The sequence below is a fragment of the Triturus cristatus genome, chromosome 11 (genome assembly GCF_964204655.1).
Source record: "Triturus cristatus chromosome 11, aTriCri1.1, whole genome shotgun sequence".
NCBI classification, from domain to species: Eukaryota; Metazoa; Chordata; class Amphibia; order Caudata; family Salamandridae; genus Triturus; species Triturus cristatus.
The window spans coordinates 361,777,164-361,804,060 of NC_140594.1; the positions used below are offsets into that span (position 1 = coordinate 361,777,164).

General features: G+C 45.7%; 2 protein-coding genes across 23 annotated transcripts in view; one reads left to right on the plus strand and one right to left on the minus strand.

Annotated features, from left to right (window-relative positions):
* The window catches only part of DUSP18 (dual specificity phosphatase 18), a 127,343-nt gene extending 106,051 nt beyond the window's left edge, over window positions 1-21,292 (minus strand). For 4 of the 22 annotated variants that reach the window (XM_085633713.1, XM_085633703.1, XM_085633712.1 and 1 more), the window contains exons 1-2: window positions 21,151-21,276; window positions 13,464-13,572 (exon numbers count right to left, since the gene is read on the minus strand). Coding sequence is in view for 1 of the 22 variants with exons in the window: in XM_085633717.1 (XP_085489843.1) it covers window positions 21,155-21,191 (37 nt within the window). In the remaining 21 variants the exon portion in view is untranslated. Of the gene's footprint in view, window positions 1-13,463; window positions 13,573-21,150 lie in introns of all 22 variants that reach the window. The other 18 variants (XM_085633709.1, XM_085633695.1, XM_085633697.1 and 15 more) reach the window with 10 other exon arrangements.
* A 69-nt stretch (window positions 21,293-21,361) lies between these two features.
* OSBP2 (oxysterol binding protein 2) overlaps window positions 21,362-26,897 on the plus strand; it is a 1,376,304-nt gene continuing 1,370,768 nt past the window's right edge. Inside the window, exon 1 of the mRNA XM_085633692.1 lies at window positions 21,362-21,721. Coding sequence (XP_085489818.1) covers window positions 21,582-21,721 — 140 coding nt within the window. The 5' untranslated portion in view covers window positions 21,362-21,581. The remainder of the gene's footprint in view (window positions 21,722-26,897) is intronic.

Here is a 26,897-nt window from a genome sequence, read left to right on the forward strand (position 1 = left end):
TTTTGAATTTGGTGATAGGCACTATGCCAGAGTTATAATGAATGCTGCAGTGAGCTACGAATGAGATGCAGCTCCACAGGCCCAACATTCATTTTAAGAACAACAAGCATTAGCAATACAATAGGTCCCCGTTAGGATTGGGAGTTTCTAGTTGGCAATGATTTTCACCTTTGTCCAAGTAGGTACCCTTCTTCCTAGTCAGGGTAAGGGGGATACATTTCTAAAATAACCTCTGCTCACCCCCTTGGTAGCTTAGCACAAGCAGACAGGCTTATCTCAGAGGCAGCGTGTAAAGCATTTGCCCATGCATTCAGTAATACAGTGAAAAAACTACAACTGGACACCACACCAGCTTAGAAAAATAAGTAAAACTTTATCTAAACCAAACAAGACCAAAAAGGACAAAAGGAATCCAAAATACCATATTGTAAAAATAGTTATTTTGCAAGATAACCTTTAAGTTGCAGAAATATCTGAAGGGCACTGTTCCTCTGAGTCGGTAGCTCCGTCTAGGGCTACCGCGATGCTTAAAAACGACAGAGTCTAACAATTCCAGCCGACCGCGTCGGTGCGGGTCAGCTAAAGTGAAGACAGACTCAGAAACAGTGCAATTCTCGTTGCGCAGACACAATGGTACGAGCCGGTCGGGGCAACCATTGCGGTGGCGTTGCACAAATGGAAGCGGTGCAGGATGCGGTGCCCTCATGATGTGATGCAGGCAGCAGCCAGGGAGACGATCGTCCAGATGGCCTTGGTGAGGTCAAGCCTTATGGTACAGGGTGAGGCGGTGTTCAATGCGGTGTGGCAGGTTGCGGAGCTGGCGACAGAGCCGGTCGATGTTCCAGTCGAGCAGCGACGTCCAGGCAGGGTGAAGCGAGGTGGTGCGGAACACAGTGCCCACCGGACGGCATGCGGGCAATGGCTCGGTGACGATCGTCAAGACTGCGTTGTTTAGACCAAAGCTGAGGTGCGAAGTATGGAAGTGCCGTCAGTGGGGCCTTCGGGACACGGAATCCTGCGGCCTCGTGACAGAATCGATTGCCTTTTCCTTCTGTGGAGACTGAAACCAGCTGTTCCCGAGACGGTGCCCAGAAGGATGGTGAGATCCTGAGACCTCTTGAACAGGGGGCAAGCTCCACTTCTAAGCCATTGGAGATACTTTCTCAAGCAGATACATACACAGTTCCTCTCCTTGGTAGAAACCGCTACTGCAGGCCAGCCCCAGACAGCACCCAGCAAAAAAGGGGGGGGGCGGGGGGGGGTTGAGTACTCCTCCTCTAGTTTCTTCCAGCTCTTTTACTTGGCAGAGGTTCCTCATGAAGACCAAAAGTGATCTAAAGGTCTGGGGTCTCGGCCCCAACTTTTATAATACAAAATCCTTTGTTTTCTGGAGGCCGAGAAGCCCTTTGCCCAGCCAAAACCAGTTCTGTCCTCTCCAGTGCAGCTTCCTGGTAGGAGGTGGAGACAGCATTGTCCGAAGCAGACCAGGCTCATTCAGGTGTGAAAGGAATCTCCTCCCCCTACTCTAAATACAGCCCAGCTCTATTCAGCTGAGCCCTGACTCACCCTGGAAAGGCAGGGCACACCTCAACCCCCGCCAAGTGGCTGTCTGAACAGAATGCACATCCCCAGCCCATGTCACTCCAAAGCCAGACAGTCAATACACAAATCTAGCAGAGGCACCCAGGATGGCTAAGCAAGCAAATATCTACTTTCTAAAAGTGGCATTTTCAGACACAGAATGTAAAAATCATCCGTACTAAAATGATGCATCTTTATAGTCTGAGTTCAGGCATACTAAACTTTATCTTCCAATCTTGTCCCAATGGGAAGTTATATTTATAAGACATTAGAAATGAACTCCCATTCTAGCCTATGGGTCAGCTAGCATTTCAATCATGAAAAACAAAACTGGTAGTATTTCACTATCAGGACATGCCACACACATCAGGGCATGTCCTACCTTTCCCATACACTACACCCTGCCCGCAGGGGTACCATGGGCCTACCTCAAGGGTGACTCACATGTACGAAAAGGATGGTTAAGGCCTGGCAAGTGGGTGCACTTGCCAGGTCGACATGGCAGTACCAAACTGCGCACTGACACTGCAGTGGAAAGTGTGAGTTACCTTTACAGGCTACTTATGTGGGTGACACAATCAGTGCTGCGGGCCCACTAGCAGAATTTGATTCACAGGCCCTGGGCACACACAGTGCACTGTACTAGGGACTCACTAGTAAATCAAATATGCCAATCATGCAATTACCAAACCATAACAACAATTTACAGAGGGAGCACTCGCACTTTGGCACTGAACAGCAGTGGCAAAGTGCCCAAAGCGTCTAGTCCAGCATAAACGAAGTCCAACACACAGCAAAACATAGGAGGCAGAGGCAAAAATACAGAGGAAACTTACGTTAAGGATGCCAGGTCTAACAGTCTCGCATTTGTGAAAGCTGGAGCTCTTGGGTGTTAGAAATGACAATGTTTTTTACTTTTGGTTTTTGTATGTAGTGGAGTGATGATATTTGCATAGTGCTATTGCCATTCGTATGACCTTGAGGCGCTGGAGTGCTAGAAAATGGGAAATAGGTTATTAGGGAGGGGAGACAAGAGTAATATGCTGGCTGAAAAAAAAAGTTAAAATGGATTTATATGCTCCTAAAGCTACAAGATTTTAAACAGGCCTATGTATTTCATGATACGTGGTGTTGGGCACTGGCATGGTCTCTCGAAAGTTTAATCTGTCACTGTACAGTTGCCGATTGTTGATTTCAAATACTAAACTGGTACTAATGAGGTTAATCTTTTCCCCAGCCAGTAGATATTGTCACTGATATTGTTTTTAGTAAAGTCCTCTCACCCACCCCCTGGGCCTTTACGTGCAATAAATAAAAAAAAAACTTCAAATAAACATAGATGCACAGATAGACGCACACAAACGTGCAAGCATAGATACAGAGAAACACGCATACACAGACACAAACGCACGCAGAGACATGCACACATTTGGAAGCAGCCACCTGCAGCCGCATACAAACAGATGCAACCACACAAGCATACACACACACTCACATACACACACGCATGCAGGCACGAGCACATACAAACACAGACATACATGCACATAAGCAAACATGCATATAAAGCATCACCAAGAGGAGACACATTTACACGCAAGCACATATATACAAGCACACATACACAGGCACTTCTACATACCTACGCATATGTGCACACTCAGGCACACATGGAAGTAGGAATGCACGTGCACATATACATGCACACTCTTGTGTCTCTTGTCTCACCCCCGTTAGGTGGCTTGAATAAAATATTTATTTTACATTTTTGGAAAATGTAAGCATTTGAAGTGCTCTGACGGAGTCAGCAGACATATGGAGATAAGAGGCAGATAGGGTGGCAGCCAGAGAAAAAAAAGAAATGTGTGTGCGTGAGCTGGGGGAGAGCAATACGAAAAACACAGATAGGAGAAAAAGATACAGATGTGAAGAAACCAGAGATGTTAAGGACCGAGAGTGAGATGGGGCAGCATGAGTGGATGGGTAAGGAGAGAGAGCAGAAGAGAAAGCGGAGAGAGATGTAAAGACAGAAGTGAGTGGGTAAAGTGATAGAGAGAGAGAGAGAGAGAGATGGGGGTGACTTGGGTGGAGGAGTAAGATGAGGGAGCAAGAGGAGGAGAGATAAGACAACGGGATGGGTATGATGAAAGATAAATATAGAGGGAGTTAGATACTGCGTGACAAGGATGGATGGGTTCAATATGAGCGATAGTTAGGGGACGAGGGTGGGATGAAAGACAAAAGGATGGGCAAGGTGAAAGACAGAAAGAGGAGAGAGAGGTGAGGAGACAAGGGATAGGGAAATGTGAGAGGGAAAGAGAGAGGGAGGAGAGAGAGAGGGAGACATGGGTGGACTGGTACATTGGGGAGAGAAAGCGGGAGGATGGTAGAGTGAGATTTGGAGAGACCCTTCGAAAGAAAGCTTAAAAAGTGAATGAGAGACAGGGAAACAGGGTGTACTGAGAGATAGAGACACGGAAGAGCTAGAATAAAATGTCTGCAAAGAGCGTGGAGGGTAGAGTGGGAAGCTAGAATGAGGCGTGACAAGAGAGAGTCAAACGTGCAGCGCCACTGCACTTTTCTACCAAATACTGCACAGAGGCAGGATCTGAAATTACCGCACAGTTTTTATTTCTCTTATAGGTTCTTAACAGGAATGTACAGGCAACAATATAGAAGGGGGTGGAGTTACATTGGGTGGACCTTGAAAGCAGAGTTTGGCTTTCAATTTATGCATGTATTTTACAAAACTGCTCCAGGAATTTTAACAGTCGGCAACAAGGACAAATATGATAACAAATGTGTTTTAGGTTTCATAATTGGTTACAAAGGGAATTCATTTGAAAATATCCTACAGGGTTAAGACCACTGTTGTAGAGATCTGTGTGCTCAACAATTTTGATGGGATTATAATAACGGTAAGATAACTGGTGGGTAATGCAGTTCAGGGAGAGTTCTGTGTTTTGTCCACTCACAGTTTTGAGTCACTGAGGCGGTGCTTTTGTCCACAGGACTAACTTAACAATGGACAGAGATAAAGGTCTGGGACCATATATTGTGGCCAGTTCAGCTCTGGGCACTGAGACAGCATGAAAATGATCAGAGGGGGTCAGCCTGGCTGCAGGTTTTTTTCAATGATTAAAATATGCAGGGAAACACTGTCAGTTACGCCTAACATAACTGAAAGAACCCAACATGCTGTTCTTGGACATGCTGAAAGGCAATGATTTTAGAACAGTTCGCCTTGCATCTTCAAAGAACCTGTATAACTCTACCTGGCCTAGTCCAGAGTGCTGGAGCAGGCCTATAGGGGGCTGGAATGCTGCACAGTGCACACACGTAGAAAATACAGAACCTGGGCAGCTATAGGACCTTGCGCTAAACAACATCAAAACTTGCATTCCAAAACATGGCTGTGAAAAAGTAGGAGCTATCTTTCCCCCATGGTTTGATTGGTGCCAAGCTCCTACTGAAATGTACAAGTGGACTATATTCTAGTACCATGCAGACGCTGGCTATCGCCAACTACAAAGGGCCAGGAGATGCTTAATATTCAATAACTGAGATGATTTATTTATTGTTCTGTCGTTTCTTTTGTTTCTGGATGTGGGGTGGGGGTGGGTAAATGTTTTTGAAAACTTGATCGATATTTGTTGCTCATGCTTACATTTCACTAAATTGGATTATATGCAAAAGGCAAAACTCCGACTGATAACTTTTGTAAATTGGAAGACAAGTGGCATGAAGCTTCGGGCCTCAATCTTTGAACAAAGCTTATGCGTTGCTTTGAAAGATAACAAGAAGGAGGTGTGAAGCACTGTTTGGCAGCAGAGGACGGTATGAGCCACTGTCTAGCTGTAGGGGAAGGAGAGAGACACTGTCTGGCTGCAAAGAAAGGCATGTGGCGCTTTCTGGCTGCAAAAGGTGTAGGGCACTGTGAGTGCGTTGTGTAATGCAGTCTGGGCTGCAGACTGCAAGTGATGCGTAATGAGGTCTGAGCTGCAAGTGATGTGTAATGCAGTCAGGGCTGCAGGTGATGCGTAATGCAGTCAGGGCTGCAGGCAAGTGATGCGTAATGAGGTCTGGGCTGCAAGTGATGCGTAATGCAGTCAGGGCTGCAGGTGATGCGTAATGCAGTCAGGGCTGCAGGTGATGCGTAATGCAGTCAGGGCTGCAGGTGATGCGTAATGCAGTCAGGGCTGCAGGTGATGCGTAATGCAGTCTGGGCTGCAGGTGATGCGTAATGCAGTCTGGGCTGCAGGTGATGCGTAATGCAGTCTGGGCTGCAGGTGATGCGTAATGCAGTCTGGGCTGCAGGTGATGCGTAATGCAGTCTGGGCTGCAGGTGATGCGTAATGCAGTCTGGGCTGCAGGTGATGCGTAATGCAGTCTGGGCTGCAAGTGATGCGTAATGCAGTCTGGGCTGCAAGTGATGCGTAATGCAGTCTGGGCTGCAAGTGATGCGTAATGCAGTCTGGGCTGCAAGTGATGCGTAATGCAGTCTGGGCTGCAAGTGATGTGTAATGCAGTCTGGGCTGCAAGTGATGCGTAATGCAGTCTGGGCTGCAAGTGATGTGTAATGCAGTCTGGGCTGCAAGTGATGTGTAATGCAGTCTGGGCTGCAAGTGATGTGTAATGCAGTCTGGGCTGCAAGTGATGTGTAATGCAGTCTAGGCTGAGATGTCAGTGTGAATCACGGTCTCGGCTGTAGGTTGTGACAACAGGGCCATCAGTTAGATTCGATTGTATACTTTGCAAGATAAGCCCAGATCTCTGACGCTTAGCCAATAGGTGGTATTGTTATTTACAGAGAGAATGAGGGTCAGAATTTTGAGGGGCCAGATTATAAACCAAAATCAATCCCGGCAAGAATGTTAAAACCAATTGTTGGAGGACACCACTAGTATGGGGTCGTGAGGGTATGGGTGGGTTATAGTAGTCCACCGCTGTCACCAGCAGCCCACATGGAGAGTGCCATAGTGGGAGAAAGGTCATTCCGCCCCTGAGGTGTCGAGCAAGAGGGCGTGGCACAGCCCATCATTGTTTAAGTGAGTTCACTTGGGAGTTGCATTAATTCATCTGTTTCTAAGCACCCTGTCAACAGCGTCACATTCATTAGGTAAGTGCTCTAATGTAATGTGCGAAGCCTGCCTAGAAATAGTGTGAGAGAGGAGGGATTAACGAGGGAGTCAGTAGTGCAGTATTTCTGGGAATGCGCAGCCAAATTCCACAAAGGGTTGTGGGTAATGTGGAGAGCAAGAAGGGGTACAGTAGTGGAAATGGTGGTAGAGGGGTGCAAAGCAGTGTTAGGGGTCGTGAGTGAGAGGTGGGAAAGTTAAGGCAAGAAAAAGTAGCTAACACAAAAAAAAGCATTGGCAAATCCACTTCCTTCTTTTGTGCGATGTTCCATTCACCCTAGCGACCTACAACAACAATTAATAAAACTAGACGATGAGGGAGGGAGGCTGTCTAAACATTTCCAGATGTTGTCTATAGGTCTCGGTTTTGCAATGGAGGGCAAGACCTGGTGACCCGGAGTGGAATGTGGGGAGGAATTGAATGGGAGGTAGTGACATTGAGATGAGGTGAGTGCAGGGTGGGTGCCACGCTCTGCAGGATTTGGAGGAGTGTGTGGTGTGGGAGTGATTGTTTGTAGTGTTGAAAGACGGGGAGGGGGTAGGCTTGGTTTTAATGGAGGGTAGAATGATGCAACGTAAAGTATGACCAGAAACACCTAAAGGGTGCCATTACAAGCGCTGTCTCAATAGTGCAGAATGTCCAACATGACAGGGGGCTTCATCCTGCCAGATGTCACAATATGAAGTATGGCCCCCTGCAGGCGGAGAGCAGCACGCTACAGCCGCCGCCTCTGCAGTCCCCTGGGCCAAGCAGGAAGCATCGGTGGCAGGTCCAGCCTCGCAGGCTTACCGCTGATTATTGAAACTGAGATGGGCAAAGAAAGGTGTGCAGCCACCATTGCCTGGTACTCAGATAAAAAAAAACAACATGTGGTGGCTGTAGTTAAATTAAAGTGTGCCGTGCTGCCATAAATAAAAATACTGTTTATGAAAAAGGTGCTAATTAGGCAGGTCACACGTTTTGGAAAATATCATGGTGGCCACCATTACTAATAAAAATATAAAAGGGCGCCATGCTGAAACCTAAAGAGTGGCACCCAGAGGCAGGAGGGCATAAGGAGCAGACAGTTAGCAGAGGAAAGGGGGCGCTGTTGCGAGAAAGCATGTTGTACCTGCAATAGGAGAAAATCATTAAAGAAAAAAGTGCTGACAGACTGTAAATAAAAGATACAGAGTAACAATACTAGTAAAAGGACCAGTCCTCGTGGGAGGTTACAAAAGTAGAAAAGGCGGTGCTAACGAGGGACTACTAAGCCTTTTTTATAAATCAAAAGCAACCATTTAGAAAGGACAGTAACAGGAACCAATTGAAGAGATGGACAGAAAATGGGCAGAGCTTCAAATCCTTACCGGAACACAGCATTTCTCGAAGAGACAGCGCTGCCAAGGTAACACCTAAAAATAGCAGCGCAAGCAGAGATGTGTGCAGGCTTCTACACTGTGACGGAGTACATTCGTCAACGCACTGAGGTCAATATCCTGAGACATTATACCAAGGTATGGAGTTAGATCATTCTAACTGGGTCTGGAAGATGGTTGGATTGTTTGGGATTTTCACCATTCTAATAATGAAATGACTCAGCTGTTGTATTATCGCAGTTGATGTTTTACTTACAAGAATTAGATCTTTTCAATAAACATTTTAAAATGTAATATTGTCGCTTCTTTTTGTAATCCACTTGGGAATGCAAAAGTGTCAAATGAAAAGTTTAGATCTGTTTCCACAAATTCCTTGGGAATAAGAGAGGTCATTTTTAGGTTTCGCCTAGGCAGCGCATGCGCCGTCTCTCTGAGACTTAAAGTAATCTATATTGTTGAGTGAAACTCTGCCTATTGGCGGCTTATGTGTCCTGATGCTCGCCATTTGTTTAACGTTGCATTGCTCTTCTTATCTTGCTTATGGTTGGCTCGCGACGCAAAACATCACTTCCGTTTTGCTTCCGTTTTGCAGAAGGCAGCACTGACCAACTACTGTTTAGTTACGCTGCTGGGCTGTAATTATTCCATTTAGGGACTACTTCCTTGTTATCATTCGGCTAAACAAGCGGCTGCCTTTGCGCAATGGCGACTGGCACGCATATAGCTGTAATGCTCCTTTCTCTCAGGGGGGCTCCCATTTCACGGCCGCCGTGCTAATCAGCAACTTTTCCCCCCCACATTTTAGGCGTTTTAGCTCTAAATTTTAACAAATGCGAGACCTATTGCATTGCAAATGCTTGTTGAGGTTGTTGACAGCATCTGTAACTCTGGAGGTTTAGGACTTTTGACAAGGTACAGTGAGCAGGCCAACCAACATGTCCTGACGATACAAGAAGACTCAGTCACTGTATTATGAAGTTGTGTTGATCTAATACACAGTCCTAATAAATTTGTAGGAACTGTACAATATCCATCCCCTCCCCCCAATTGGGTAAAGCCAAATTACCGCAACTTCACGAGCTGGAAGTTGTGCTGACAGCTGAGAAAACTCCAGCAGCGCTGCTCAGGTGGGAGAGCCTACCTCGCCGGGTACTACCATTTGGGCCTTGGGCAGCCGGTCTCCTCCAAGCGGAGCAGAACTCGTGGGTGCCCATGGCATCTGCTGCATAGCTGAACTTTTCCATGCTATGAGAGCGGGTAAGACATCAACTGGGCTCATTGGGCACCAGTAGACGCTCTACTACCTACAGACAGGGGAACAGTGAAGCTCTTGGGAACAGACAAAAAGGACCTCCAAGTGAGCTGGGCATTCCCCTCTGCCATTGCAAATCTAAAAAATGTAATCAGATTGAGTTTGTGGTCTAGAGACAAAGTAATAGTACACAAAAAAGTTTTTCTGTTCCAATGATTTACTCTCGTACTGAACAAAACTGGCCAACATGTGTTTCACAACATTAAGGTTGCTTCCTCAAGGCCGATATATTAATCAAAACTCTAATAGCAAAACATATTCATAATTATTGACACTTCATTTCCTTAGGTTATCTTTAAATGTATACATCATGAATTAATGAGACAATATCAGTTAATTGCTTTTGGTATTCCCAGGTTGAAATAATGTTCTTATAAAACAGTTACTCTCCTATGGTTCTTAACAGCATGATAACCGACTGAAAATATCGAGCGGGTGACAACTGCATTGTGGTTCTAAAAAGTTTGGGAAGCACTGGTTTACACAAAGAACCATGTGTATGAGTGAACTGTACCAGTCGTATGGCTGGCACGGGCAAACACACACTTAACTAAGACAACCACAGATAGTTGATCATACAGTCATGAAATATACATCTTTAGAGAAAGGCAGGGGAATAATCGCACTCCTTTTTCAAGTTGTAAACGGTGATACTTCAGTGCGGTTTTGAATTACTATAGAGATTGCAATGGAACTTACCAAACAGTGAGCCTTGAAGTTGTAAGGACCGCCACTTAGAGGTAAGGCGGCACACAGAGGCTTAGGAATAACTATACAAATTTATGGGGGTGGATCATGGGTTTTCAAGTAAGTGTTTATCGGAATATAACATCGAAGGAAAAATGGACCCAGACCATTTACTGGTTTGATAACTGGAAAGACCTTGTACATACGTATCAACATTCCGAAAGTAGAAGAAAATTAAAAAACCACACACGCACACACACATATATATAACATCTTAAATAAAACCATTCTCCTGAATCTGATCAGTTGGCATACATCTGGTCACATTCTTGCCATGCTGAGGTCAGTGTATCATTGGTTTAATTACCCAGAGTTTGAGCAGTAAAGTTTATGACACTGTATAGGAAAAATAAAGAAGCACGAGGAAATCTAACAACAAGCATTTGCAATGCAATAGGCCTCGCATTCACGCAAGTTTGAGCTATTGCCATTGTAAATGACGATGTTTTAGGTCTCGCCTACACAGCGCACATGCGCTGAATAGGAAAAAGACCTTTAGTAAGGCACAGCTTTGCGTGCAAAAACGTGCACGCGTTGCATTGCTTCCAATGGCAACGCGTGCACGTCTGGCGATTCCCTTGCGGGAGCGAGCTTTCAAACCATATGTTAATTACAAACATATGATTCCTGCTCGCTCCCGCAAGGGAAGCGCAGGACCCTCCTCTCTACCCTCCCCCTGCTGCGTCCTTTCAGCGCGAGGCGCGCGCGCTTGTTACTTATCCAATGGTGCTGTTAATGAGCTGATCCAAAAGGTCCGCTTTTTTGCACAGACATGAGCTGCCAGCACGAGTTCTACAACGTTCAAATCCACTTGGAGACAGACTAGAATGAGACCCATCTGATCACAGTGACACAATGTGCGGTGCCGATTAAGTCGGTTTTCGCTTTCAATGTTGCTCGTGCTATCCATATTTCTCGTGGCTGCCTGTGCTGTCACTGTCTTGATGCTGTAGCGGAGACTGCCTCCGTGCCTCATGGCTGTTTTGTCCCAGTTGGAGCAGATAGGAATGCTGCGCGGCAGTTCCCAGTAGCGGGTGTGTTGTGGGGCGTGGTGTCTCGCCGCAGGGACAGCATGATCACAGTGCGTGCTCCGCAGGAGTTCCTTCCCTCCGGTCAAGAGCATAGTCGACAGCACCCCAATGCTCTGACCCTGCAGCTGCACCGCCTTTAGCCAGCTTCTGAGCTCTGCCAATCTTCAGACGGAAGCGGCGCAGCGGCTGGGCTGGTGGGATCCCTGCAGGAAGTCACTATCCACGACAAGCGCATGGTACTGGTTTCCCAAGCGCCCAAGATCAGATAAAGGCAGAGGTACTGCTTGCCCAAGATCACACAGGCTGGTTGCTGATGTTTTATAGCCCAATGTACATAATTCTAACACTGCCAGTAATGTGTATCTACATTAAACTTCACAATTCTTCTATGCTAGCCATGGGCAGCTGAAAAGATTCTCAAAGTGGCCCTTGGCCGGTGTTTTGAGCAATTTAGTAGTTAGTTCAAAGAAATGAACAAGTGTCTGGTTGCCATGTAGAATGGAGTGTAAGTATACAACAATTAAGAGAGAGGGTTTCGTGGAGCAGTACTTCCTGCAGCAGTGAGTCGTCTTTGCAAGTTTGACCCAGACTCGGAATACACATTATTACACAGTTTAGCTGCATCAGTTGATTCTACAGTGCTCACTCATGATCATTTAGTTAATCTGAGTCTAAGTATACTAGTGGCATTCTGGGCAGGCAATCAGCCCTTTAGTTCTGTTCAAAATTGGAAGGAGACCCTTCGATGCATCACCCACAAATAAAAGCCTCGAGTTGTAGAGCCTCCTTCCAAAGTCTACCAATCATTTGTAGTTCTTGCCACCTTGAGCACCTTTGCCTAAACCATTCCCATTTCGGGAGATGAACTAAAGGTTTGTGACTGATAAAAACTTCAAAGTTGGAATCACACAAGTATGTTTTAAACTTTTGAAGTGTCCACACATAAGCGGAGGCCTCTGTTCTGAAAGTGCTGTTGTTCAGTTGCGGTTGCTTCAAGGTCCAGAATACAAAAGATACTGTATGATCATGTCCCTCGACGCACTGTTCTAACTCGGCACCTAAGCTGTGTAGGGGAGCATCAACTGAAACAAATCATTTTTCAACATACATGTAAGATTTTATGGCGTACGCCTCACTTACATGTTTCTTAATATCCTTAAATCCTTAATTTGTTTTATGTGTCCACACCAATTTTGACCTCCCCTTGAGTAAGAGTCTTAAAGTTTGTATTATGGATATTCTCAAACAAAGCAAGTGTTATATTCACAAAGTCCAAGGAAGGACAGTAATGCATCCTTCTCAGAGGTTGGTGTTGTTTTCTGAATGGCGTCTAAATAACACTTTAGGCAAATTCTTGAAGGTGTAATTGAATGGCCGCGGCAGTCCACCTCTTGGGTAAATAATTTTAATTTCTCTGAGCTGACTGCCATGCCCCTCTCAGTGAGCATCCTTGAAACACGCTCCACAATTGCCACATGCTCAGGGGGGTTTTCTATAAAAATTAAAATATATATAGCCTTGGAAGGCATGCGTATTACTCAAATTTCCAAATAATCAATCCTCTTTTGAAATACACTGTTTGCCAAAGAAAGTCCAAAGACAGGAGTAAATATTTGTAGGCTCCAACGGTGTTACGGAAGTTGTGAAATCCTGGGATGGAGACGGAATATATTGATATGTAGAATGCGTGTCTGTAATGGATAAGCATTTAGCATTACCTAGGTTAGCAAGTCACCTATTATGCTCTTATTGAGTATACAAAGGTCCACACAGAGACGCAAATCCATAGATAGTTTTTTTGGGCAAAACCACTAGAGAAACCCATTCTGATGAATCAGTGGGCTGTGCGATGCCCAAAACCACTAGAGAAACCCATTCCAATGAATCAGTGGGCTCTGTGATGCCTTCAGAATAAAGCACATCCAGCAATTTTTTTAAGATAATTTCAGTTTATGCTTGTGGTCTGACATTATACATTACTTGAGCAGCATTATGTTTTAACTTGGTGCAAGGTTCAACCACTTTTATTTTGCCAACACAATTTGTGACTTTTTCAGGGTACTGGACTATCATCTTCAACAATGTGAACAGGAATGTCCCCTAGAACAACATGATTTTCAGAAGCAGGCCTTAAAGGCAAACCAAGTTTAGCTAAATTCCTTCAGCCTTGCTCCATTACAGCTACACATACTTTCCTTTTCATTTTCCTTCCCAATCATTTCAATGGGCTGACAAAATAACCAAACACATCAATGTCATGGACTCTGAAAGGCTTAGGGTTAATACCTCGCCTACCTCTTTATTTACTTTGCCGTAATTTATGCCGCTGTCAGTGGTGGCCGCTGTTCAACAGCATATTGTGATTTTAGCGGTCACAGGAAACGGTCCCAAAACGCGCCAGGAGCTGCGATCAAAAAGTTTCATATTGGCATTAGGAATAGGCATGACAGAGAGCAACATAGCAGCTTCTGGGACCGAACACTTCGCAGGTATGGAGACGTTGTTCATCTCATGCCTGCGTGTTCACACTGCCTACAATGTCTCTAGCCTTGCATTTGCTTTATTCACTACATTCTGCAATTCATGAATATTTGTCGGGGGGCAGTTAACTCTTTGCAGTGAGTTATAGTACTTGTGCATTTTCACATGGACGAGGGGGTTGTTCAGCGCCCGCTGAACACAACATTTGCTCTAGGCACGCGATGCAGCAGATGATGGAAAACCGGTTTAGGTAGATAAGCACTAATCATTGGTTGCATTCTCAAAGGCTCCCAATGCTGATAAATAGTGTTTATAATTTTGTTATGAGTAATTCCAAACATGCCACAGTGTAGCCGCTGCAGGACCGGGTTCATTTCCACACAAAAAGCCTCCCCCTTCTTTCCCCCACTTGTTCGCCTCCAACCTTCATCTCCTAATGTCATCATTTCAAGTACATTTTTAAGTAATGACCTAATATTCTGTTACTTTATTGTATCTTTACTTCCTTTAAATGGTTACAAATCCTCAAGCATTTTTATGTTTCAACTCAGGGAATACTTACACAGCTTGTTAACGAAACACTTTAACTCCAGCAAAGTTACTTACGTTTTTTATGCGGTGCAACTCGGACCGCGCTCATGTGCTTTTTCATTTACATTTTTTGTCAATATAGCAGTTATGCACGTTTTCATTAACATACATGCAGTGCAACTCTGAACCCCCTTTCATTCCTCTTTACTGAAAAGTGTCATTTGCCTATATGTTTTAATCTTGTAACACACCATATTTCCCGCTGTGTTAATTTTAGAGCAACCTGATCACTTGTTTTTTTTATTTTATAATTTTTGTTAATGCGACCTGTTCATGCAGCCTCAATCAAGCCAGGTCTTTCTTGTATCTTAAATATAAAGTGCTAACAATAACGCCGCCGAGTCACGCTTCATGTAAAGCACCAGACCGGGCCGTTTCAGTGAGTGATACTTGCCTATTAAATTGGCTCTGCCTCAGCTTAGCAAGCCTTTCTGTGACCCTGGCATGTTGTGTCAACTTTCAGCGTTCGCAGCCAAATCAATTTTAGGGAGGCAGTATTAGCAAATGTGTAAGGAGAGGAGCATCACTATCTTCATTCAGTGCCAATTCACCTTATGCAGGTACATTACTTGGAAGCCATAAGTACATCACTTGGAAGCCATAAGCATAGGATACAGAGCGGAAGTGGGTAGAGTACCACCTAATCTTCATTTCAGTGCACCTTGTGCATGTAGATTACTTTTAACGTTTCTCGTTTCATGTAGACTTTAAAAAAAGCAAAAAACTTTTAAAATTATGCCAAAATGCTCAGTGTGTATTGCAACAAAGGGCCCTCTCAACATCTTGCTAGTTTGTAAATATCAGAGAAAGACACTGGCCTGCGACGTCTTCAAAGTAGTGATAAATAGTGCAGTGAAGAACATGTGTAAGTGTTGTAAATTACACAAAGTGTGAAGTGAGAGTTACATATGATCCGAGCTATAAACACCAAAAAAGAGCTCCAATACCTTTCGCTCTGTGACTACACGGTTGCGTCTCAGGAGGAAGAGTGGGGGGGGGGGCATTTCCTGCCGTGATTTGAGTGTGCAGTGTGGCATTGCGTAAGGTCGTTGCCATCTTTGACCAAATAAAAAACACTCAGCTGTAGTAGGGCCCTGGCTTCACCTCCTGGTGCAGGGCGGGTTGTGCTCTATGGCAGGCATGGAAGGAGGGATGGATGGTTTTGGCTGCAGCTCTGGCCTCGTACAGTGGTACAGTGCCCCTGGTATTACTAGTGAGCGAGAGGCGCTGAGGTGGTGGTATTGGTGGAGATGGCGAGATTGGTGGTGATGGTGGTGGTATTGGGGTATTGTTGGTGGTGGTGGTATTGGTAATATTGGTGGTGGTATTGGTGCTGGTGGTACAGGTGGTGTTGGTATTGGTGGTGGTGGGGTGGTATTACTGGTGGTATTGATGGTGGTGGTAGAATTGGTGATGGTGATATTGGTGGTATTGATGGTGGCGGTGGTATGGATGGTGGAGGTGGTGGTAGTGTGGTATTGGTATTAGCGGTGGTATTGGTGGTGGTGGTATTTTTAATTAAAAAGGCTTTTGAAAACAACTCGTCAGGTGTCTTTAGAACAGATGACACGTAACACAGATGTGCTGTTGTCAGCTTCAGCTCATTAGCACAGCATTATGTGCGACCTGGAATTCACATGACTTCATTTGCGAATCATTTCTAAAATCATTTTACTTGGGGGGGGGGGGGCCTGGGGGAGAGGGGGTTTAAAACAGACACGAGATAATGCCAGGCTAAAGTGATTGAAAACAGGCGCCCGTGTTAGAGGGGGGGGCCGTGCTGCTTAAAAAAACACAAGCAGTTTCAGCTGAAGCAGCGCATGTCCGGCCTGCAGTAAGAGAAACTCAAAGTAAATAGTGCTTACAGATTAAATAACAGATCCAGTGTAACAATCGAAGTATAAGGCCCAGTCGCCATGGGAGGGTACAAATCAGGGCAGGACTGGGAACCAAAACCGGCCCTGGCAAAGTGCTCTGCCCACCCCCCCCCCCTCCCCCACCGGGGAGTTGGGGGTGCCGGCAAGCTCTTTGCCAGGGCCGGTTTTCAGCTGATTTTGTTACAGGGCCGATTTTATGCTGCAAAAACGGCCCTGTAACAAAAACGGCCCCGTAACAAAAACGGCCCCCGGGGGCCCAACACTGGCCTCTCCCGTGCGGCCCACCGGGGGATTGCCCGGTGCCCGCTACGGCCAGTCCGGCCCTGGTACAAATGAAGACATGGTCATACTAAGGAGGGACTAACAAGTCTATTAACGAACCCGAAGGCAGCATTTACGAAAGACAATGACACAAGCCAATGAAAAATATGGGAGGAGAGTGGTCGCGGCTTCTCTCCCATACTCTACTAGAGCAGTCTCACATAGCAAGCAGTGCATGCACGCTGCCACTAGGCCCGACCTAAAAGAGACATAAATAGTTTGGTGCCTGCTCAATAATAATGTGATGATTATTGTTCTGGCAGTGTTAAATGGCATGTGTGTTCATATATTAAAAATATTCTGTGATTAGAATTGTGATCTTGTAGCTATGTATGTTGTCAATTTTCATGGGTGGGCAGCAGGGCTTTAAATGAGCGGGTTCTCAGAGCCCGTAGTAATTTAGAACAGACATTGAAACAGGTCCCTATCAATCCCTATATTTATGTCCTTAACTTGACTGAGAAAAACATTTAGTATTTCTGAACAATTCATGTTAAAACGTTGGGGTAATCCGTGTCAGTGACTTCGTTCCTGTTTATATTTCACATTTTACTTAATCTTGCACTCCATAAGGATGTTATGCCATGATATTGGGTTTCTGTATTTTTTTCCGTGCAGCATAATTTCTATTGTATAGTGCATACTTCGAACTGAGGTGTTTTTAACAGGTCATGACTGAGAGCTCTGGAGGGGAGGATGAAGGCACTGCAAGTTTCCTCACAGTGCCTGGTACGGAGTCAAAAAGGAGTTCTGACAGTGGCGGCTCCCCCATTGGACCATGGGAGCGTTGAGCTGACCAAACAGTCAGTACCCAGTGGGTAAGCCACTCCCCCCGGCCCTCGAGCAGGACCGCCCACTCTCTGTCATTCTCTATGCAGAGAAAATGTCCCGGCTGGGGCGGTAGCCTGCTGCGCCTACCAGCATTGTGATTGGCTTCCCTTGCGTTGCGTTGCGTAGTGGAGGGAAGCTGCCTGCTTCCTGCAGCAGGAACACGCAGACCCACCAGTACAGGCCGGAGCGGAAGCAGTGCGGTATCCCGGCGGCACTCAGGTACGTTTACTTTTATTTTAATTCATTTTGTTTTATTCCCCACCCGTGGGCCGCGACCTCCCCCCCTCCATCGAGCATGCCGGCCGCCGCTGGCCTCTAACACCAAGCTTTTCTTATATGATAAAGCGCCTCATACAACCTCCATCTTCTCTCATCCTACTTCCCTTCGTAAGATAAAGCACTTCATGCTCCCTGTTTCCTTCATCTACAGTATAGCACCTCATGCGTCAAGCGTCCTTGGGATATGATGTAGCGCCTCATGCCTCTAGCTCTACATACATGTGATTAAACGCCACAACGTGCCCAGAATTCATCAGCCGCGCGGTCCTAATGCGCTCTCCAGGACCAGGAGCTCTACAGGGGCCCCCGAGACCAAGGCCTCCACGTGTAAAGCTCTCAGCCGAGCCCACAGGCCAGGGCCTCACTCAGGGGAGCCATGTTCACTGATGTACTGGTGGGGTTCAGCCGTCAGTCATAGGGGCTGGTCCACCGAGGCGGGATTGTGGCCCGTGTGATGCCCGGTGGAATGAGCGCACAGGCTGCAGCCCCCAGGATAAGGCACTCACCTATTCATTCCGTACAGCGCCAACCACCGGCGCTGGCACCTACGAGGCACTTTCTCGATCCTGGAAACAGGGAAGGCCTTCTGAACCTCCTCAGACCCCCTTTTGCTGTCGCAGGGGATGCGGAAACTTTGCAATGTAAATAACCTACAGCACCCGCAGTACATGTCACATTTGCCAACATGACACCAACATGTTACAAGTACTTTATGTAAACATACATGATCTACTGCATACTATTACATCACAAATCTGAACTCTGCTGTATGCAGGGCTTTAAGTGGGATGAAAACAATGGAAGGTGGGGGGGGGGGTGGAGGTGGGGGCGTGTAAATAAGGGCGCGGGTTAAACATGTAAGCTACATTTCTGTGACCCCCATGATGCCACCCACCCAGTATTTCGGTTCTTCTCTGAGCTTTCTTTTATTGCATCCAGATATATAACACAACAATTGACACACGCCCAAAAGCAGCCAGGACTATTCGCTTTATCAATGGATGTCATCTGTTTAAACTAAAGGCGTAGCAGCAAACATTTTGCTGTAAATAATTAATTTCGAAAACGTGTTTTACTTCTGAATTTGTGAGACTGTGATATAAACATTCCTATGATCTATAAGGGAGGGAAGCGCTTGTCAATGTCTCGATCACTCCCGTATGCCAGCTCTGTTAGACAAGGACGCCCTTCTTCTTTGCCACACATATTGTAATATAAGGGCGGGTTGCTAAGGCCGCCATGCTGTTGTGAGTAAGGCTGCTTCAGTAGCCTGCCTGGGTGTCCCTCTGCCTGTCTTTAGGGCACACTACACTGTTGATCGGGAAACTAATCGGGTCGAGAGGAAAATATATTGATGCTTTTACTGTGGAATTGAGCAGCACACACAATCAAGCATTTGTAACATTTTACGGAATGTATTTATTTTGTGTTAACACGAACAAATGGAAAGTCATTTCGAAGCTAAATTACCTAAACTTGACAGTGCCCGCGATGCGGGATGGGTCAGCTCCAGGCCCTCCCCAGCACAGTACACTGAGGAACGTGGTTTGTGTTGGTCGTCCATGTACTTTGCAGCCCCCCCCCCCCCAAGTTTCCTTACGCCGCTGAAACTTATTCGAAGCTGTAACCAAGCACTCGAGCAATTAAATTAAAGTGTATATACTGTGTACAGTAGATGAAAGATGATTTTTCAGTTCTTTTCTGACAAGTAATTAGCATCCTTTGACGCTTAAAAAATGAGGCTCTTCGGAGTTCTGGAATCATCGGTGAGAACAGCTGATTGACTCGCGAAAGGCCTTAGGAGATAGGTCTTGAACATTCAATATTACAGCCATAGCTGCAGTGTGTGTGTGTGTTTTTTGCACAATGGCGTCTGCTTGTCTTGTTCCTTGCTGCTGGCCAAGCTTTGTCTGCTGCTGTGCTCCCTGTTACTAAATCTTGGTAAAGCCCATTCGAGCATACAGAAGCCAGCCCTATTGACTTTGCTGCCTTTCTTTACCATGCAGATGTGCTATTTTTGTTTTGTTCTGGAATCTCAGCATCCCTGACTCTGTAATATATGGTTGGCAAGCACTAGTACATTCAGCGGGCGATGGGTGACCTGAGGCATCTGGGGACTGCAGACAGAGAGGGGACAGGAAGGAGAGAGAGCCTACACTGAGCTGTATCCCTCACAGCTGCCTTAAGCACTTCAGCACTATACTGTGCCTTATCATATGAAACTACCTTTTTGCATGGACTACCACCACCAGACTGTGCCTTCTGTTACAACTGCTGTTAGCATGGTTTACCTTACTGTTTGTTATCCCTCTCCACTACCATTAGCATAGTCTTCATCACCAGAAGCTTTGAGGGGCAGAGGAGGAGTAGGAGCTACCTGAGGCTGAAGCTCCATGTGCCTCTTACAACGGTCAGCCTCGTTCAGTACGCTTCCTTGCCATAGGGCACTCCTCCCTAACTTTTACGCCCTACCACTTTCAAATGTCACCAGCCGCCACCAAATTCTGAATACATGGTCATCCAATCCTTGGCCTCTCTGCAGAGCGCACAGAAACAATCGTTGACAAAGCAAATAGTACCGACTTTTTTTTGGGTGTATGCCAGTTGTTGTGTCCTATATCTGGATGCGATAACAAAACTTGGAGAGGCGCCAAAATACAATTCGGGTGGCACACTATGGAAAACACAGAAATTTCGTTAACGTTTTTTAAGCCACTGCATAGTTCGTGTCAATATTAGAACGGCCTATAACTACATAGTTCATGCCCCTATCAGACCACCGCCTCTCCCCCTCCCCAATTAAAGCCCTACGGGCAGAGAAGAATGAATGAAGCTTCTCACCGAGAAGGAAAAGAATAGATAGAAAGTAAATAGCAGCAGCAAAAGTGACCCTGAAGGCAAGCACAGTTTAGGAGCTTGTGTTTATATCGGTACGATTTGAAATGAAGTACAGCAGTTAGCTAAAAAGACAAGTTTGTGATTGTAAAAGAGCTTGCTTATGATGACACTGAGTGTGTACTAACCAGGACCAGCAGGGAGTTCCCAAAAGGGGGAGGTTATTTCTCCCGTGTGATTTTGTTTTAAAGTGGGTTAAGATGAGAGTGATTCTGAAAGAAGTCGGAGACCATGAGAAGATGGATGTAGTTTATTTGAAGAGTGGAAATTCACGAATGTGGAGTACCAAGTGTAGACGGTCCCAACCTACACTTGAAGAAATTTGCAGCAGTGGCAGGTAAGTCAATGACTTTCAAGAGCCGCTGTGAAACAGCACGAAAGGAAGCTTTTGGCATCGTATACACGGAATAGCGAAAAGGACAATTAAAACGAATTAATTACATTCCGACTCCAGCTGCTGATGTTAATTTTCCGTTCACACTTCACTCCAACATGGCGACGGCTCTCACCCACGACCACAGGTTTTCTTTATTCTTTTAAGGCGAGATACAGGATCAGCTATACGACATCAACATCGACAGAAAGTTACGTTCTTGGAGACGAGACCTATTTTCGCCACTATTTCAGAGCCCTTAATGCCTGTTAAATCCGTTGTACAGTGCGTATTGTGTCTTGCAAGACCGCTCAGACAGGATTATCTTCCTTACCTACATTTCTTCCTTTGTGCCTGACAACACGTTGTAAGCATCACGCAGTCTTGAGCTCCTTCGTGGGCTGTGCAAACTGTCCGCCTTCTGCTACCACACTTTCACTGCAGCCGTTTTAGTCTGTGCAGTGGACTAGCCCACCTCCTTGCACGTCTTCGCGTCACTATAGCGACCGTTCCAACATGGCGGCCGCCATCACATGGGTCAGACAAGGAGCACCCTGCGCTCGCCACGACACAATGTGTCTGCGATATGCAAGTTCAACAGCCCTTGGTCTGTTGACTGTAAGCGGCACGCCGTCCCCACCCTTTAATTCCACGCCCCCTTTGCTCCACCCTGCTGCTCCGCCCCTCTAAGTTATCCTTGCTCTTCTGCAGGTGCCTGTTAACCACTTCTTGACGGTGAAATAGACGGGTCCTCTACTTCAGCTTATGACTGACGCTGGCAGTGCCTGTGTGGGACCAGGGCCCTGTGATACGTACAAGGGCTGGCTTTTCAAATGGACCAACTACCTGAAGGGTTATCAGCGCCGCTGGTTCGTGCTCAGCAACGGTCTGCTGTCATACTACAGGTACGGGCGCGGGGAATGTACTGCTACAGTAGGCTAGCAGTGAGACTTATTTTCTTAGCGCTCAAATAGTAATAGTGGCGAGTAGCCCTTATAAAACTAATCCGTGTAAAGGAAACGCTAATGTATTCTCACGAGAGTAACGTACTGTGTTTTTAGTGGAGAGGAAGAATATGTATGAGCTATTGTAAATACACGAATCTCCAACTAAAACATGCACATTGTGACTAAATCGCCACTACAAGTAAAATGATAGGAATGCAGTACAAGTATAGTCCCATTATGGCAACACACCCCACCCATACCACAACGGAGTATGCATGTATAAATAAATACACAACACAACTTTTGTTTGGGAAAAATATTGCTGCAGGTTTATTCCATACAAAAGTATGCAATATGGTGGGTTATCTTACGGGCGATCCAAGGGCAGGCAGCTGTACCAACCTATGCTGCCCTGCCCGCCTGATGAGCCAAGCACTGTGGAGAAACCAATCAGCGCTACCCTTATGGGGGTGATCCCCCTTACTGAATCACGGGTGATCCCCTTACTGGATCACGAGACACATTAGTCCCTTATTACTCACGCCCCTTTCAGGGCGGAGGGTAGCAAGGCAAACCCCCGGTTGTTCAGGCCCACAACCGCCCGAATGACTAACGGGGCGCTGACGTAGTTGTTTCAGGACCCTCCACACAAGGTTCCTGTGATTTGGCTCTGGCACCCCTATTGTGCTCTAGCAGAGGTACCCTTCTGTACCCATATGCTTCCAGATCGCCCTGTAACTCCGCCTGCAACGACAAAGAAAACATTACAACGTTCTATGTATTTCGCCTGCCAACCTCACGCCGGGTAAGCGGTAGGGTGGGAGATGGCGTGTCCGGCGTAAAGAGAACGCCAAGATGGCCGGGGGAGGCATAAATACCTCCCCACCTCCTCTGCGTGCTGGAAGTGACGTGTCTGGTAAGGGGACTCCTCCTCGAGTCCCCCATTATTAGTGGGGGTGGGGAAGTGCCCAAATGGCACTTATGAGGCCGCCCGTTTAGGGTGGCCCCCTGTGGGGGCCGCGGGCAGCCTCAAATGGGAGGTTAAAGCTTTACCGCACCTACACATAGGAGAAAGAAAATGCTGGTGCCTTACTAGTAATCTTCATTAGGCCATGTCCTTCTCTTCACAGTCCAAACAGAGTGAGCATCTCCTTCTCCATGAGACAGACGTTCACCAAAGCCCAAAATAGCGTTATCTACCCGCCGGTATGGCTTCTCGGTGAGACATACCTCTCACCATGCACTAGAAATGAAAGCCAAGCTATCCCACCTTCCTGTTGATTACAAGCTTCACTCCATCTTTTTGAGCCTGAAAACTTACATGATGAATGGGACTGGCTTCTAGGGATGCTTGGACTGTGATGAGGAAGACCTGGATTTAGAGTAATGAAGGTTAGTGGCAAGTAACTGGGCCATTACCTCCTCGTCCATTTTGCCTTTACAGTCTTAACAGAGTTAGCGTCAACACCATCCTTTTAAAGAAAAAAACAACATCCAAAAACAGTCTCACAATGAAGTTTATTCACGTCATTATTATTCGGAAAATGCAGACAGAACTAAGAGGATTATGCAGTCTGTAGTGCCTTATAAAGGTATGGGGGTACACCATGTGGCATCACTGCAGCCAGAAGACATTGAATTCCCCTCTTTCAAAGCTGCCCAGGATTTAGCTATCTCTCTTCTTGACCTCCATTGGGTTTGTGATGGCAAGGATTCCTCTTGACTTTCATAAGAGATTAAGATGGCTTGCTTCAACCTTCTACTCAGTATTGAAATGGTGGGTCTCAATCCCCTCCCAGAAACATCAAATGTAACAAACACAAATCAGTTTTTTTTAAAGGTTGCGTTCTCTCAAGGTAAATCCAAAAGACCCTTTGTACATCAAGGGTATTCAATAAATCCTTCTCATTGGAAGAAGACCAAGGCACACAAACTAGCAGCACAAGTTCATTTGAACAATAAAAAAAAGAAGACACCTGGGCACAAAAACATGACTAGGTCTCAAATCAACTTTGTCTGAAAAAGACTTTAGGAGTGGTTCTAAACTTAAGACTCCTCCAAACTTTCCAGTTCTCCATCCTGAGAAAATTGCACCTGAAATAACATCTTATTAGACAAATATTTAAGTCCACAGAATCCAGTGCCTTAATTGAAGCTCTTTGAAGTGCTTATAATACTAGAATAATGTAACTGAATTTCCCCCTTTTTTAGGACCCCCCTCAACAGCCTTGTTGCAAGGGAACAATCACTTCCAGCTGTGGGGCTCAAAAGCCTTCACAGCTGTCCACTGAGCCTACAAGCTGGTAACTGAAAGTTCCAGTAGGAACAGTTACCCCAGAAAACCTGATATCAAAGATGGGTCACTAGAAACTGAGTTTAAAACTAACCTGGTTACATACAACCTTTCAAAACAGCGCCAGAGGCTGTAGTATGTCCTTATTGTTGCTGGTTGCTAAGGTGACAATGGAATCATCCACTGTCTCTGAACTGCCAGCTGGAGGTGAAGAGGAAACCATGGCTGACTCTTCCAGCGTGGCACTACCAGAAGTATCTCCGCCCAGTCCTCATTCGCCTTCTGTAACATCTTCAGAACTAAGGGGATAGGAAGGAAGGCATAAAGGAGCATCTTGATAGTGAATCCACCCTCCAAACGTCAGAGCAAGAAACCCTCATGCAAAAACGGGCAGAAGTATATCTGTCCTCAATGCAAAGAAATCTGTCTCCTGCATCCAAATCCTCTGTATTATCTGGAGGACTGTTTACTGGGACATGGCTAGAGCTACAGAGGAAGGAATAATACTGCTCAGATGATCTATAGGCCTATTCTCTCTCCCCAGGAGATGAGCAGTCTACATAGTAGGGAGATTGGCTTCGGCCCACATACAAATCTCCAGAGTCGATGTCAACAAGAACTTTACTCAGGAGCTCCCTTGATGGTTGACATATGATAGGAATACTTGGTTGTCCATCCTGACCTAAACATTATGGCTGTTCAAGAATGAAGCAAAATGTAGCAGTGCCATATGGACTGCCTTTAACTCCCTCCAATTGGACAACAACATCCTTTGACTCTAAGACCATTACCCCTGCGCTGATTTGTTCACCAAAACTGTTCCTCAGCCCACCGTTATCACATCTGTGGTCAGAATCATGGGTGAAGCGGCTTCCAGAGCCAACCCCCTGGCTAGGTTTACCTATTTTAACTACCACTACAGTGCCTGAAAATTCTCTGGGGTTTGAGGGACTCTTTGTTTTGTACCGAAGCGACTTGGGGTCCCCAAAGTCTAGCAGATGACAAAGGAAGGCAAGTGTAGTCCGGCATGAGGCAGGATTAGTACTGATGAAGCCATCAGCTCCTGAACCTTTAACCACTCACTTTTTCTGGAGCCATAGCACCAGATTTTACTTCTAGGACACAAGTAAGAACACATTTTCTTGATCCAATTTGAGATGTGGTCCTATGTATGGAAGATCCAGAGTCAGTGTAAAATGAGACTTGTTGTTTTGCAAACACCTGTGCTCTTCTAATATCCTGTAGACGATTTCTACTTGCTGATGTGCCTTAAAAACAAATCCACCAAATGAGGGAAGATCTGAAGTCCTCTAGCATGGCTCACTTGATTCAACAATGCCAGTATCTTTGTAAAGATCCTCTGACAGGAGGGACTGATTGTCTTGAACAGCAAACAGTAAATAATTCTGCAATGCTTGGGGTATCTGCCTATGCAATTATGTATGTAGGAAATCCAAAGAAGCCCCTAAGTCTCCTCTCTTTTTAAATGGGACATACGGCAGATCTAAATGCCGGCACATCACATTAGACTTTACATGTGACATAATGCTGTTGACTGTTTTAGAAACAGACCTGTACTCTCCGGATGTCTTCTGCATCAGAAACAGTATTGAGTAAAATCACTTCCATTTCTGTGAGAGAGAAACCGGGCTGGAACTATTGCTGCTTGTTAGCATTAAACTCTGGAACCCCTCCAGTGAGGCTAACTGTTTTTTATGGATGTTAGACAAAGGGGTTGGGTGAAAACAATTGGCTGCACTTTCTTGAAAAGGAATCTGATAACCCAGCTGCAAAAAGTCCTGATACGGTTAATCCACAATTGATGCCTTTCAGTTGTTGTAAAAAAAAAAAAAATTCACCTGCCCCCTACTGGCAATTGGTGATGCTTCCCAACATAGTTATGATTTTGGGGCCAACGGAGCTGGGTTGTAAGCTCCAGCATACTGAATCCAGGACTTTTCTAATTGAGGGACTCCCTGGCTATGGCCCTCCCATTAAAGGACTGATTTTGTAGCTTTAACTAGGAAAGATGATCCAAAACACCTTTTCGAGGTATAGAACGTTTCATCTCCCCGGAAGTTATGCAAGTGCCATCAACTTTGAGACTTCAAGAGATTTATTTGGGCGCATGTCTCCAGCTGTGTGCCAAAGAGATCCTGTACAGTGGATATGTATCAATAGATTCAGTTTTGTAGAATCCACCTTCAAGGACCCCATCTATATTTGCCTTCTTGCTGCTATAGATGATCCGGCCACTGTTTCCGCTAGTGACGTCAACAAAATATCTGACAGAAACCAGGTTTCCTGTTCCATCACTTTTCAATTGAGGTTAAATCCGAACCCTGGTCAATTTTATTTTGCCAGTTTCTGAAAGTACTTCAATAATGACTATATTGGATAGTTGTCGGAAGCTCTGCAAAATTAGAGGCAGAATATGCTCTCCACTATTAATTCTGCCCTTTTTATTCATGGGATTCAAAGGTGAAGCCTCTTCCACTTTAGTTTTTCCCTGAGAGCACAAACCAGCCATCAATAAATCCAAGATGACAATAGAATTGTTTATCCATCTCCTTCCATTCATTCATCACCACCTTCCAAATGGATGCTTTTTGCAGTAAACAGTTTGCTTCCTCCTATTAAAGGAAAAAAATCATCTCCTTGGGAAGCCATGTTTTCCCTCAGGTGCTGAAGTACTTCTTTCATCTCTGCCTCTTGGACAAATCTGCCCTTGACTTCCTCCTCCTGATCAGGAATACCCATCCATGGCCTTTATGGAGAAACTGAAGCCTCTCCCACTTTAAAGGCTAAAGATACAGGTTGCTTAGTCATAACCTGTGTATC